Consider the following 16,716-nt stretch of genomic DNA (forward strand, 5'->3'; position numbering starts at 1 on the left):
TGCGGTGCTTCAGAGATGTTTGTTTTGGCATGTTAACATATTTAATTAAGTTGTTGATCAAATCTGCCTATCCTCCTGTACCCTGTGACATTTTTCTGATGTCAAGTAATACAAGTTTTCCATTTGCTTAAAACAAACTGAATGCTTTCGACTAGGTGTGCCTTATAATTACTTTTCATGTTTTCTAAGTTTATGCACACCAACATGCACCTGAAAAAGTCATGTGCCAAACAAAACATGTTTTATTGTTGTTTCAGCTTCTTAACTGCACCCTACTGACAAGATTTGCATAAAGTTGGTTGATGGTTTCGGATTAAACTAACAGGTTTAATCTGGCACAGGCCAGGCTGATGACAGTTAAAGGGCTAGTTTACCCAAAAATGAAAATTACTTAGCCTCATGTCATTCCAAACCCATAAGATGTTTGTTCATCTTCAGAACACAAATTAAGATGTTTTTGATGAAATCTGAGAGCTTTCTGACTCTGCATAGACAGCAACACAACTACACATTCAAGGCCTGAAAGGTAGTAAGGACATCATTAAAATAGTCCATGTAGTTCAACCTTAATGTTATGACACTACAAGAAAATTTTTAGTGCGCAAAGAACTTCATTCAGCCATTTCTTCTCTTCTATCTCAGTCTGCGATTTGCGTTGCTTTCTATGCAGTTCAGAAAGCTCTTTGATTCAATCAAAAATATCTTAATTTGTGTTCTGAGGATAAACAAAGGTCTTACGGATTTGAAACGGAATGACAGAGTAAATAATAACAGAATTGTCATTTTTGGGAAAACTATCCCTTTAATCTATTTAACATATATAAACATTGATGTCTATGGTAGCAATCAAAACAGAGTAAATGGTCTTTTGAAAGTAACTGGCACGTCAAGTAACATTTGTTGATTACATTGTTTCAACACTAGGTGGCGACAAGTGACTGTTTAAATTTTTTCATTGAATCATTCATTCAATAGATCCGTTCAAAAATGCTGATTCATTCAGTAATGGAACAAGTGAAGCCGTTATGAGTAAGTCATTGTATCATTTATTCAAGAGATTTGTTCAAAATTGGTGATTCATTCAGTAATGGAACAAGTGAAGTATTTATGAGTGAGTCATTGAATCATTCATTCAATAGATCCGTTCAAAAATGCTGATTCATTCATTAATGGAACAAGTGAAGTCGTTATGAGTGAGTCATTGTATCATTTATTCAAGAGATTTGTTCAAAAATGCTGATTCATTCAGTAATGGAACAAGTGAAGTCGTTATGAGTGAGTCATTGTATCATTTATTCAAGAGATTCGTTCAAAAATGCTGATTCATTCAGTAATGGAACAAGTGAAGTCGTTATGAGTGAGTCATTGTATCATTTATTCAAGAGATTTGTTCAAAATTGGTGATTCATTCAGTAATGGAACAAGTGAAGCCGTTATGAGTAAGTCATTGTATCATTTATTCAAGAGATTTGTTCAAAATTGGTGATTTATTCAGTAATGGAACAAGTGAAGCCGTTATGAGTAAGTCATTGTATCATTTATTCAAGAGATTTGTTCAAAAATGCTGATTCATTCAGTAATGGAACAAGTGAAGTATTTATGAGTGAGTCATTGAATTATTTATTCAAGAGATTCATTCAAAAATGCTGATTCATTCAGTAATGGAACAAGTGAAGTATTTATGAGTGAGTCATTGAATTATTTATTCAAGAGATTCGTTCAAAAATGCTGATTCATTCAGTATTGGAACAAGTGAAGTATTTATGAGTGAGTCATTGAATCATTCATTCAATAGATCTGTTCAAAAATGCTGATTCATTCATTAATGGAACAAGTGAAGTCGTTATGAGTGAGTCATTGTATCATTTATTCAAGAGATTTGTTCAAAAATGCTGATTCATTCAGTAATGGAACAAGTGAAGTCGTTATGAGTAAGTCATTGTATCATTTATTCAAGAGATTTGTTCAAAAATGCTGATTCATTCAGTAATGGAACAAGTGAAGTATTTATGAGTGAGTCAATAAATCCTTCATTCAACAGATTCGGTCAGAAATGCTGATTCATTCAGAACTGGAACAAGTGAAGTATTTATGAGTGAGTCATTGAATCATTCATTCAACAGATTCATTCAAAAATGCTGATTCATTCAGTAATGGAACAAGTGAGGTATTTACGAGTCCATTTACAACAGTGACAGATGGGCTAAATTAATAAATAATTTACTTAATTATTTGCAAAACAGTACATTTTAATGTCTTTCCCGTAAATTCATCTGAAATAGATTCAAATTTTTAGTCATTTCATAGAGGCAGTCCTTTGACTTAAGGCTAATCACACCGTTCTTTGAAATTAAACTCAGTGTATAATCAACTGGTAATGATGTCACTGAGATGTTATGAGGCTTAAAGAAAAATGGAAGGATCTACATCTTCTGAATAGTGGGCTTGATATGCCTTTCATTATCTTTTGTGCGACAGTAAGTATCACTTTTCAAAAACATCCTCTCTGAGTCATAATGGTCATTATAGTCTCAAATTTCAAACTATTTGTGCAATATTATATTACTTAATTAATTCAAGCCCAAGTTTGGTTCTCTTGAAGGAAGCTCATGCTGTACTGCACTTGGCCCCGGTGTAGCCCTGTGATTAAACAGCTGAGTAGAGGCTTAATGAGATTAGCCTCTTCATTTGAGCGGGTTCTGCTTAAAGATGTTCACATTTAACACATGAGTCTCATCTTGCTATGAGAGGCAGCATGTCTGTCTCCCATTCTACTATAAGATTATGGTAATAGTACCAGGCTGCGGTTATCAAAATCACATCTGACTCACAACGTCTTACATGTTATGGGATAAGCACATAAGGCCTGTAGTAGCTCAGAGTGAGTGTTAAAGCATTTATCATTAAAAGTTAGATAAGAAATAGTCATAAAAAAATTCCACTGAAACAAAAAGGGATATTGATTGCAGATTTAGACCAGTGTCTGTCAGTAGCTTGAAGGTGTTATTAATAACCCTATCCTAATGAGCACTAGGCTTGAGTGAAGTCTAGAGCGAGGTTAAGTTCAATCCATCTTCATCAAATCAGCTCTGTGTCACTGAAGAATGCAGGAAAACCACCTCAAAGCCATATTTCTTTCACCCCTGTCATTTCTTCAAGTCTGTTATTTGCAGTAGGAGGAGTGTCGTTGCCGTCAAACAAACAACAAGATCACTGCATTCTCTAGTCTAGAGGGCTGGGTGGAGGAGTTATGTTTGGGTGGTTTTGCCATTGGATATGTCAAATGAGTGCTGGCCTCCACTTTGTGTTTGTATTAGGGCTGGGTACTGATGCACATTTCATGATTCATATGATTAATTTAGGGTACATTTCAGATTAAATGCTTATATATGACAGAAATTTTCTTTGTGGTAGTGCTACATGGTATTTCAGACTTTTTCAAAGTGCTGACTTTAATAAATTGAGACACATTAGTCAAGCTCTATGTGTTTTAATTCACGAAAAAAAACCTGGCTTATTTGAGTTGTTTGTTAATTAAAGGATTAGTTCGCTTCCAGGACAAAAATGAATGTTCATGTCTTTCTTTCTTCAGTCGTAAGGAAATTGTGTTTTTTGAGGAAAACATTTTAGGAATGTTCTCCATATAGTGGACTTCAACGATGCCCATGTGTTTGAACTTCCAAAACTACAAAGGAATAAGGGTATTATCTATCATTTTCCTAAATAAATTAATATTTATACACTTTTTAACCACAAATTGCTTGTCTTGTCTAGCTCTGAGATGCGCATGCATACTCTGTGTGCTTCAGTTCAAGACAGTTAGGGTAGGTCGAAAAACTCCCATCTCATTTTCTCCTCCTATGTCAAAATTTTCTTTGCACATTCACTTTGTAAACAGTTGGTCGGTATTTCTGCAGCGATGTAGGATTATTTTGGAGTTGGAAGAGAAAAATAAATAGAAGTTTTTCGACATACCCTAACTGTCTTGCACACAGAGTACGCATGTGCATCGCAGAGCTAGACAAGACGAGCATTTGTGGTTAAAAAGTTAATAAATATTAATGTATTTAAGAAAATTACAGATTGTTTGGCTAGATAAGACCCTTATTCCTATTAAAGCTGCATTTAAACTGCATTTTTGGAAGTTCAAACTTACAGGCACCATAGAAGTCCACTTTATGGAGAAAAATCCTGAAATGTTTTTCGTCAAAAAACATAATTTCTTTATGAATGAAAAAAGAGGTTATACTGCCAGAAAGTTGTTCAGGAGTTGAGACAGGAGACCTTCTACTTTGTGAAAATATTAATTTTATTATTAGTAGAAGTCATTCTTGAGACTTAAAGAACAAATATTGAGATATTGTTTCCTAGCCCTCGTTTGTAGGTGTATTTGTGTGTGATAACCAGACTCTCGTGTCAGTGGGAAGACTGATGTAGAAGAAACTGAAACAACTGATGTGGGAAGACTGAAGAAAAGTTACCACTGTATGAGAATGCACTTTTTGCATGTTTGGATGATAGTTGACACCTAGTGTGCTGTAAATCAGAACAGTAAGTAGGTCACATGTTACACACTGACAGCTGGCCTGAACTCACAGTGTTAACATACTTGGAGAGCTTGAAAATTGTGCGTTGATAAGACAGTGTGGCCTGTCCCAGTGTTGTGGAGATAAAAACTCTGTCTCACATTCTCCCCTCTTGGCTCACCTCCATCATTCCCCCGTAATCTTTCTATTTATTAAACTGGACAGAATCCATTTCTGATTGATCATTTCTGACCTAGGGATAGTTTATCCAAAAATGAATATTCTGTCATTAATTACTTACCATCATGTCGTTCCAAACCTGTAAGACCTTCATTTATCTTTGGAACACAAATTAAGATATTTTTGATGAAATCCGAGAGCTTTCTGACCTGCATAGACGGCAGCGGTACTACCGTGTTCAAGGCCCAGAAAGGTAGTAAGGACATTGATAAAATAGTCCTAAAATAGGGGCGGGATGCTTTGGATTCTAAAAGCATTTGATTAGACGGAGAAGCTGAAGTGCAGAGTGATGTCAATATTGGCAGAAGTTAGATACTGTACGTTTTAAATGCTTATATCTTCTAAATGCAAATTTTGTAATTGTTTTGGAGCACATTATTTTACAGATAACCTTAAGCCTAACATATCCATAATAAAAGCCAAAAAACTTCAATTTTGATTTCATGTGGACTTTAAGTAATTTTGTAGCTACACTTTGGGGTTTTGGTTCTGTATAAATTCTAAAAGTGTAAAATTCAAAATACAGCTAAAACACCTGTAAAATAAATACGAAAATAGCATTTAGATTATTATAGTATGTTGCGCCGTATGTTTATAAATTTTACAGTGTATAGCAAAATTTTAATTAATAACCATATATCTAAGCATTCTTTTTCTCCCTCTCGTTCTGCACTCATTCCCCTTTTCTCTTGTTTTATCTGCGCTGTTTTTCTAAACCTTATCTTTGTTTAGATGTTCTGCACTCAAGCTCACAAGCCTCTCACATGGGCAACACCATGCCACTTTTTGTGGACTGATACCAGGAAACCTCCCCCTGTTCTCAGAATGTCAATCTCATCTTTTTCTCCACATTATGCGTTTAAGGACTTGTTTGGAAAATTGGTGTCCATGGCGCTAAATCTTATGCCTTCTTTATCGCAAGCTATTAGTACCCATGACAGGAGTGAGTGTGCAGCATACAGTTCCCTGTCTCCACTCATGATGACAGTTTGTCCGCTGGTATCTCTGTACTGTCCTATGACTTCCTGTTTATGCCTTTTTCGCGGATCAACTTCATTGCATTTATGCTCCTTAAAAAGATTCCCCATTGTATAACAGGTTTGACCTACTTTGCCTAGTCTGAAGCTGAAAATGTTTGCAGTAGAAAGTGTTACACATCCTGTTATGATAGCTGAACATACAACGGGAGCATGTAAACACAATTTGTAAGGGCCGGCCACTATAAATGGACAGTGGATGGAGGTTTACGCCATTATGGCAAATGAGAGTGTGTACGCTTGTTTAAAAGAGAATGAAAAACATATGTGACCCTGGACCACAAAACCAGTCTTAAGTCGCTGGGGTATATTTGTAGCAATAGCCAAAAATACATTGCATGGGTCAAAATTTTTGATTTTTCTTTTATGCCAAAAATCATTAAGAAATTAAGTAAAGTTCATGTTCCATGAAGATTTTTTTGTAAAATTCCTACTGTAAACATATTAAAATGTAATTTTTGATTTGTAATATGCATTGTTAAGAACCTAATTTGGACAACTTTAAAGGTGATTTTCTCAGTCTTTTTGATTTTTTTGCATCCTCAGATTTCTGATTTCAAATAGATGTATCTCAGCCAAATATTGTCCGATCCTAACAAACCATACATCAATAGAAAGCTTATTTTTTGAGCTTTCATATGATGTATACATCTCAGTTTTGTAAAATTTAACCTTATGGCTGGTTTTGTGGTCCAGGGTCACATATTTTAATGCACATGTATGTCTCAATGTGTGTGCGCTCATGACCTGCGTTCACATCCAAAAGCCACAATAACAAACATAGCTCAGCTCAGCAGGAGACACTTCATAATGTTTCCCAGGCTCACCCTTCATCCACCCAGGCTAATTTATGTTTCTGCTCTCCATCGTCATAATGTCAGTATAAGAAGCCTGACTGTAAATTACAGGCTCAGACACTTTCACTAACCTTACCTCATAATACATCATTTTATTTAAACCCTTTCATAGACAAATCCCACAGTGCCCACATGTGCGTAGCTCCGAATTGCACGTCTCTCTCATCTCTCTCGTCTCTCTGTCTCTCACTCTCATTTCGGGGGCTCCGGAGGGGCCATAGGGGCATCACTTTCTCAGGGCCCGCTGCTGCACTGGCACTGGCATGCCTACTAGAGTCCAGCTGGGTCTGAGATGGATGGCAGAAAGGGCTGCATTGACTGAAGTGTGGGAACAGGGTCTGTATGTGCTTCACTAAAATCTGTGACTGACATTTCTGGCAGGATTTGTGCAATGACATCATGGTCAAGTCTGGATGTTCTCATTGTTTTAGTGAATATAGTCCAAAGTGGAATACTATGAAAACGGGAACACTATGCTGCTGGGTGATTTTTTTTCTTCTTTTTTTTGTTCTGTTCTTTCTCAAGGTCTGTGTTGTGTTTTATACCAGTAGAAATCACTAGAGGTCAGTATTCATTTCTGTTTCAGTTTTAGCAGGCACACAGGCACAAATACATCAATGAGTTCCCCTGCCACTATATACCATAAAATAATAGAAGTTTATTTTTCAAGACTCCCCTCACAATAATTCATTTTTTTTTAATATATCAGCAAAGCTTGTTTTTATTATGCATAACTTTTTTGTTAATATAAACCACATAATGGTGTTAAACATAACTTGGGTAAATATATCTGAAGAGTAATCAAATATTAAACAATCCCACAGAAAGCCAATACAAATGTTTTAGATCCTCTAACAATTGTTGAGGGACATTTAAAAATCTTCAATGGCATTAAAATGTCTTAATGTTGTTTGCCTAGGATGGATGCTGCAGGTAAAACATATATATAATAAAAAATCAGTATAAGCTCAAAGATACACATGTAGTTGAAGAAATGTTACACATTATATGTTGCACTTATAGTTTTTAGCAAAACTAACTCTTTAACTTTTAAATAATTTTAGTAGGCTAAAACATTAATTTATTATAAATAAATTTAAGGCCGCCAAAGGACACACACTATATGTGACCCTGGACCACAAAACCAGTCTGAAGTAGCACGGGTATATTTTTGGCAATAGCCAAAAATACATTGTATGGGTCAAAATTATAGATTTTTTCTTTTATGCCAAAAATCATTAGGATATTACATTAAGATCATGTTCCATGGAGATATTTAGTAAATTTCCTACCACAAATATATCAAAACAAAAATTTTGATTAGTAATATGCATTGCTAAGAACTTCACTTGGACAGCTTTAAAGGCGATTTTCTCTATATTGAGATTTTTTTGCACCCTCAGATTCCAGATTTTCAAGTAGTTGTATCTCGGCCACGTATTGCCCACACATCAATAGAAAGCTTATTAATTTTGCTTTCATGATGTATAAATCTGTTTCAAAAAACTGACCTTTATTACTGGCTTTGTGGTCCAGGGTCACATATAGTATGCTTAGTGTCTATCTAGATCTTTGGTGAAAATGAAAACCCTTCTGTTTAATAAAAAAAAACCTTCCTGCACATAATTTTTATTTCACACATTTATTGTGCAGCTGTCACACTTATGGGTGAAAATAGCACTTTTAATTGTGAATACACATTTGAATATAGATAGCATCTTGGTTAAACAATGTTATCATTTATGAAAAAGAAGAGTGTACAATGAAACACTGCAGTGTTCCGGTCCGTCACCTGTCATTATAGTGTAGTGACACGCGAATGTACAGCATGTAACTGAAACCTAAAATATAAAATAACGTCAGTATCTGTTGAATATCCGGACCAGTGATTTATAGTTTTTCAAACACATCTACAATGTGTTCTGCCGGAGAAAACGTTTTGTAACCGCTCCGCCTGTCAGAGAGCGTGTTTCAGTCCAAACAAATGACTGGTAGATTGTGGGTTAACGGGCCGAGCGTTCCAGACGGGGCGGGGCTATCGGCTGCGATGGATTTGATTGGCTGCCAGTCACAGTTACATGGATTCGGGGTGAGTTCAGTTTACGTGACGCACGAGTAGGGGCGTGTCATTGGCGAAATCAGCTGTAGAAACAATAACACACCAACGAACGCCCCAAAATGAGAGCTTACCTATAAATGTCAGTAATTTCAGGAGAAAGAGGTATCATTGAGAGAGCGAGGGATAGATGTGGCACACCTAATGGTTGAGGTTCTTCACTGCATTCTGCAAACTTGTTCAGGGGATCTCTTTCAGCTCAGCAGGGAAGGCGAGTGTGAAGATGCTGCCTTTGTGTCAGCCGTGACACGCCAGCGAGTTGAGCACAAAACAGTCGAGAGTTTTCCAGAGACGTCTCAGTCATTTAAAGGTTTTACTTGATCTCCTGCACCCGGTTTAACGGGAGCCAGGAGGGAACCACGCGCGGACTGGCATGTGGGTCAATTCTGGAAGCGTCGGAAGGTAGGGTGGAGAAATTGCACTTTGTTTCACCACGCGACAATCGTGCAGCATTTATCTGCGGATTCTCACTTACTGTTGCATTCTTACACTGAACACTGCATCAAAACTGACTAGTAAAAACACACTAACCACCGCCCATCCTTAACGCTTGATGTTGGAAACGTATGGCAAGCCATTTTAACATGTATTCATTCAAACAAGTAATTACACGTTAGTACTCATTCATTCATGCAGTAGTACTGATTAGTATCTGTTCAGTTAGTCTCCACTCATGCATTTATACGTAAGCCTTTTCTGCTAGTCACTAGCCCAGTAGTGACAAGTAAATGTTACTTTGTTGATAGTAACCATTTTCACGACATGTCATGAATCGGCCATATTGGTGGCACTGAACGTATACAGTGCCACTGAACTGAATGAAACTCGCATATCTTGCTGATTATTGCTGCTGAAAATGGTCATGTTTTGGGCTGTTTTTTGCTCGGACTGAGAAAAATATTAGAAGTATAACAACTCAAGGAGAAGAGAGCAAAAACTGTTTGAGGTACAAAAGGTGTTTGTGGTTGGCCAAACTGAACCAGGATTTTCAGGGCATGAATCTTGACAACATTCGTGTTCGTTCTTATCGTTTCCGGTCAGGTAGGTGAAATATTAGGCTAATATCTTAATTAATACTACTCGTACATATCTTTACCACCTGTTAATGTTAGTTTGTCAAACCCGCTCCAGCTTACTAAGCCCTATGATTTAGCAGCTTCCACATGTTTTTCCCGTGGTTTAGACAGCATACATTAGCATTTAGCAGGACAACGTATTCAGTAGTATATCAACCATTCAATCCATGCTGTTGTTTACAGTTGAGTATTTCCAATATGGCCGTGCATCTGGGTAACTGACTAAATCGTGACTTAAGTGCAAGCCCTCTATATATCACTTCTTACTAGTTAAGCTTTTACTATGTACTCACCTTGTTTGTCACAGTAATATTGTTCTCAGTTTTTTTGCCATTAACATTTTGTATTATACTAATTACTTACTGCTGATTTACAATTGAAATTCATGCAAGGTTCTTTTCAGTTAGTACTAGTTAGACTACTGAAATACATACTTGCACCTCATAAATAGTTACTAGTAAAGCTGGAATAGGTGATATCTGAACCACAGACTACTATCCATCTCATTTTTAAATGTGGAAGCAAGTATTTTCCTTTAAATGTTGTAGACTTCTGATTCTCTACCCACTACATGTAAATAACTACACAAATAACATTGCAGTAAAACTAAATTAGTAAAAATATTTGCGCTACAAACCAGTGCACATTCAAGTTAAAAATGGCAACACATGCTCTTACATTAAAAATACGGTGGATATGATTAATTAACAAAAATTAGCAGTTTGTTTCTAGTAACTGTGTTTTAGTTATTTGTCTCTACTGGCATAGTAACATAATATATACTTGTCGCTGTTGGGATAATTATTAGTATATAATGAATAAGAACTAGTATATAATGTATAGTTACTAATAATATTGAAAAAACATTCTAGTCACTAGTGAAGTAAGTACTAGTAACAACAATAGATACTGGTTAGTCTGGTTAGGGATAAATGATAAAATGGCTTGCCATAGGAAGAGTGTCTTTGTATCACGTCGTGGCTGCTGAAACTCGCCACCTCTTTGCTTTGGCCAGTTCGTTGCTATGCATCCTTTCAGTCTTTATAGTAGCGTTTTTGTTTTTTGTTTTTTTGTGCATGTATTAATTTCCACTGCACACTCTGATTTGGTGGCAAACATGGGCTTGGCTCACCTTGTCTTGCATCCTTTTTCCGCTTTGTATTATATGAACTCACATTTCATTCACTGGCAGTCCGTTTCATCTTAAAGCGAGAAATCCTCTTACTGCCAGACTTCACTACTGGTTTATGTTTCTCAATGAAGCACATTCTGAATGGGTGCTGAATTAGGGCTTCTTAGAAGTATGAATGGGGGTTTGTCAATGGTTGTGCCTGCACGTTTTACACAATACCTTTACACCTGATCTAATTGCAGGAAATATCTTGAGCATTTGAATTCTTTCAAATTTCATTAACGGTGCATGTTTTTATTGTTTGATTTATTGTAGGCATAAGCCAAGTTCATCTGATAATGCTATTGTGAGATCTTACTGACTCTTTGTCCATTATAATCCAGGGATAAAGTGAAGTCTTTTCGTCTTTTGCTGATTCATCAATCATTATTTTATGATGTGACTGTTATATTGTTCAAACATTACTATTGCTACACTCTCATTACGTACTGCAGTGAACATCCTGCTCTGTCATGCTGTTGAGTACTTGATAACACAATTGTGGTGTGCTTTCTCTTTTACTGTGACTCACATTTTATATTTCAACATGCAACCAGCATTTTTCATATACTAAACTTATCTGACCAAATTTGATCAGAGTGACGTGTCATAAGAGAAATACAAATGCTTATTATCATCCATAGCAAAAGTGATCTCAGATAAGCCGCCACTATCAGCACTGTTTGAAAACATTCACTTCAGCTGGTCCATTGAGAGATGAAGCCTCTGCTTTTTCCATAGCTGATTTTAATGAGTCTCTCATTGCTGACTTTGCTCTCAAGGGTAAAGGTACGGTTGTATTTATAGTGCACATGACAGCTTAGGTCCATAGGACTCATTAAGCTGTAGTCCATGTGGGCCACTGTGCTAAATAGTTAAACTCTTGCTTAAGACTTCATTTGTGGGTCACATTGTTATGAATCATCTTGACTTTTGGACGTCTCGCTCTGTAATTACAGTAAATTGTTGTTCTTGCTGATGTGAACTTGGATGTGTACAGCATGAGCGGCATGTGTATGAGCATTTTTGTTTATTTGAACCCTTTCCAACAATGACTGTATGATTTTGAGATCCATCTTTTCACACTGAGGACAACTGAGGGACTTATGCAACCATTACAGAAGGTTCAAACGCTCACTGATGCTTCAGAAGGAAATACGAATTAAGCGCCAAGGGGGTAAACTTTTTGAATTTGAAGATCAGGGTAAATTTAACTTGTTTTGTCTTTTGGGGAACATGTAAGTATCTTCTGAAGGGCAGTACTAAATGAAACAAAATATGGAATTTAGGCAAAATAAGAAAAATGTACACATCTTCATTCTGTTCAAAAGTTAACACCCCTGGCTCTTAATGCATACTTTTTCCTTCTGGAGCATCAGTGAGCCTTCTGTAATAGTTGCATATGAGTCCCTCAGTTGTCATGAAACAGATGGATCTCAAAATCATACTGTCATTGAAAAGTGTTCAAATGCACAAAAATGCAGAAAAACCAAAGAATTTGTGGCTAAGAATCAAGTGTATGTAAACTTTTGAAGAGGATAATTTTCGTAAATCCTACTATTATTTTCTCTTGTGCACTATTAACGTCTTTATTGTGAAATAACTTTTGGTCAGTACTAAATAAAAAATAACATGCATTTTGTATGATCCCTCTGATTTTGCAGATTCTGCAAGGTGCATGTAAACTTTTGACTTCAACTGTATATAACAAAATATTAGTGGCACGTGCAAAGAAAAATTATGCTGAATGTTTTTTTTTTTTCATTTTGAATTGAGTTAGTTAAAAATATAAACCTTTGTTTTTAGGCTACTTCTGTGTCATGTTTCTTACCTAAATGCGTGACGTCATAATGACAAATGGCTGAGTTTTCCAGGTTCCCTTTATCATTTTAAATCCAAGAAACTTTAATACTTTTTTTTTTTTGCTATAAAATTTGTATATGTGCTATTTCTTTTCAATAAGTTCTGCTTGGTTGGTTATTTTGATATAAAACACAAATACATTCATACATTAAATGTGACTTAAGCATCCATGCACTTTTTGTGACCACTGCATGCGAAGTGAATAACTGCATGCGAAGTGAATCACTGAAACTGCTATTGGACATGCTGACACAGTACATCTCCCAGTGTTATAGTGGTTACTCCCCAGTGACTGATGGCATTAAGGAGATCTAACTCATTCTCTGATCTGGAGGGCTCAGCATTCTCAGCGACTCTGTGGCCCGGCAATAAAATGAGATCGATCCACTAAGAGACATTGACTTTTTGCAGTTCAGGCGTGTGGTATAAGACACTCCAAAGTGCTACGCTGCGGAGGTGCATTGGCTAGTTCAGTGTTTGCTAGAGGACAGTATTTTAGAGCTGTTGGGTATTTGGAAACACTGTGTGCAGCAAAACGCTGCTCTACTTTAACCTGTTTACTGGCAGGCGGGAGACCACCGTGTTACATAAGTCGTCTGCACTCATGGCAGAGCTTGTCTTTACACGTCCCCTCTATAAATGCTTATAAATATGCCTTTATAAACACCCATGGGCGAAACACTTGGCATGAAGCATTGGTGGAAATGAAAAGAAATTAGGTCACTATGACAGGCGGGGGTTAACATCCAGTGTGTGTGTTTATATAGTTAGGGTTGATTTAGTTTGTATATTTGGACTTTTAAAAGGAAGATTTGGTTTCAGTGTTGTAAGAAAGTGGTTTGCAGGTGCTTTCGAAGAGCAAGGGTTAGTCGTGGATTCTGATTATGTGACGGCAGAGAGAGCAGCCTCTGCCACTGGAGCTGTTATGTAACACACACACAGTGCAGGAGGGGTGAGCAAGTCTCCGCTGCCCGGCTGTCTAGAAAGACAGATGTACAGAGAGGAAAAGGACGGTCAAACTTGCTGAGGAACAGTTTTGTTTAAGATCGATCTCAGGAGGAGATCCTCAAAACATTTAGCTTGGAGCAGTGAGTGGAGAAAGACAACTTGAGAGCACTATAGTTATAATAGCCTATCAAAGAAGTTTATTGTTCATTAACTGACATATTTGCTTGTGGGTTGTAGTTGGTCCACTTGCTGTGATATTCTTCTCTCTATCTACCTACATATTCAGATACACACACATACACGCTGAGGCTGGCAGGACTGAATACAAGCAGACGAACTGTTGTGTGGGCCGTACAGTGTTTGTGAATGGAGTGGGCGTCTGCCACGCGTCTCATCTCTCTCTTTCTTTCTCTCTTGCTCATTCTCAGACCTCACCTCCCACTGTTTCTATCACTGCCTGTCACTAAAACAAGCGCTAGTGTGGCACACTGCTCGTCTCATTCCCCATGACAAAACACTGACTCACTCAACTGACTCTGCTAAAAGCTTCATGAGACACCATGTCTCTGGTATCATTGCTTTTATTATACACATTTGTTTGTGTGTGTCACAAAAGGAAACTGTATACTCAGTTTGTAGACATTCTCACTAAGTGTTCTTAAATTCTTTCGTCATTTAATCACCCTCATTTTGATTCAATCCTGTAAGAATTTTCTTCTTTTGTGGATTAAACTTTTTTTGTTTTGAATAAATTAATATGAATATTTTTCATCTATATAGCATTTTTGTGTATTTGAACCCTTTCCAACAATGACTGTGTGATTTTGAGATCCGTCTTTTCACACTGAGGGACTCATATGCAACTATCACAGAAGGTTCAAACACTTAGTGATGCTTCAGAAGGAAGCACAATGCATTAAAAGCCAGGGGGTGAAAACTTTTGAATTTGAAGATCAGGGTAAATTGAATTTATTTTGTCTTCTGAGACTGACAAAAACTGAGACTATCTTCTCTAGTGAAATAAAGAAGAAGGTAAAAAAGATATTTAGGCTAAATAAGAAAAATTTACAAGTCTTCATTCGGTTCAAAAGTTTATACCCCTGGCTCTTAATGCATTGTTTTTCCTTCTGGAGCATCAGTGAGCATTTGAACCTTCTGTAATAGTTGCATATGAGTCCCTCAGTTGTCCTCAGTGTGAAAAGATGAGTCTTAAATTCATACATACATTGTTGGAATTGGTTCAAATACACAAAAATGCAGAAAAACCAAAGAAAGAAACAGCAGGCACAGGACAAACGAGGGACTCATAAAACTATCACAAAAAACACACAGCTGTGGATCATTCAGGTAACAACAGAGTATTAAGAATCAAGTTTATGTACAGGATAATTTTTATAAATTCAACTATATGTAAATGTATTTTATGTAAAATATCTTATTCAGGTCAGTACTACATTAAAAACAACAATTTTGGATAATCTCTCTTATTTTGTGAAATATTTTTACAAATTAGAATAACTTTAAATACATTTTCAAATGTAATTTATTCCTGTGCATTCCGATGCAAAGCTGAATTTTCAGCAGCCACTCTTACTCCGCTCTTCAGTGTCACATGATCCTTCAGAAATCATTCTAATATGCTGATTTGGAGCTCAACAAACATTTCTTGTTATTATCAATATTGTGCTGCTTAATAGGGGTTGACCGATTATGGGCCTGGAAGATTATCAGTGCCGATATTAAGCATTTTTATGGTTATCGGTTATTTGCTGATAAAATTATTTAAAAGCATTTAAAAGACTCTTTGTTATTCTTAATTTTGACTTTATTTTAATTTTTACAGCAAACATATATATCGGTTTAAAATATCGGTTATCGGTCTACTTGATCTGTAATAATCAGTATCAGCATCAGCCCTGAAAAACACATACTGCTTAATATTTTTGTGGAAATTATAGATTTTGTGATAGATTTTCTTCAGGATCATTTTTTAAAGATACATTTTTTTGTAACATTATTTACATCTTATTGTTGCTGAATAAAAGTATTCATTTCTTCAAAAAAAAAAAAAAAAAAACAGACCCCAGACGTTTGAATGATACTGTTATAAAATTATAAAAAATTTAAATTTGTTTCAAAGAAAAATTCATACAAGTTTGAAAAGACATGATGATGAGTAAATGATGACAGAATTGTATCTTTTAAATTAATTATCAATCAAATTAATGAATGCAATTTCCCACATGTGTAGGAATTGATAATGTGGCTTTTTAAACATGTTCAAATAGAGCTATGTAAATAGTGGAAACATTGTGGTTGATTGCTCAAGTGCACAAGCCTGCGCTCTCACCTCTGTACTCACCACCCTACTTTTTGCACGGTGAGAAAACATGCCCAAGTCTGTTTCTTTGGTTAAGGTCTCCCAGCTAATTTTTTAAAAATATTTTTTATTTTTATTTTTTATTTTATTAAATGACATTAGTTATCTACATTAGTTAACATGAATAATACTTCTACAGAATGTATTAATCTTAGTTAATGTTAATTGTAGTATTTACTAATGCATTATTAAAATCGCAAGTTTTGTTTGTTTGCATTAATTCATGCACTGTGAACTAACATGAACAAACAAAGTTTGATAAATAGTGTAATAAGTGTACTGTTCATTATTTTTCATGTTTGTTAATACATTAAGGGGAGACGCTGCTGTTAAAAAAAAATTCAGTTTTTTCTCCTACACTGAGCCATAAATCTCTACTTCAGTAGCACTTACACACACCAAACTTTACATTTTTATTCCTGTCTATATTCTGAAGGTTTTTACAGAGGGATTTGTTTATATATAATTTGCTTGATTTTATACATTTTATTCCTCAAAAATG

The 16,716-nt window shown here is 35.9% G+C and overlaps 1 protein-coding gene across 1 annotated transcript in view; it reads left to right on the plus strand.

Annotated features, from left to right (window-relative positions):
• Positions 1–8,905: 8,905 nt before the first annotated feature.
• Positions 8,906–16,716, plus strand: part of rhobtb4 (Rho related BTB domain containing 4) — a 41,476-nt gene continuing 33,665 nt past the window's right edge. Inside the window, exon 1 of the mRNA XM_073839635.1 lies at positions 8,906–9,178. Coding sequence (XP_073695736.1) covers positions 9,150–9,178 — 29 coding nt within the window. The 5' untranslated portion in view covers positions 8,906–9,149. The remainder of the gene's footprint in view (positions 9,179–16,716) is intronic.

This window comes from Garra rufa, chromosome 5, assembly GCF_049309525.1.
Source record: "Garra rufa chromosome 5, GarRuf1.0, whole genome shotgun sequence".
NCBI lineage: Eukaryota > Metazoa > Chordata > Actinopteri > Cypriniformes > Cyprinidae > Garra > Garra rufa.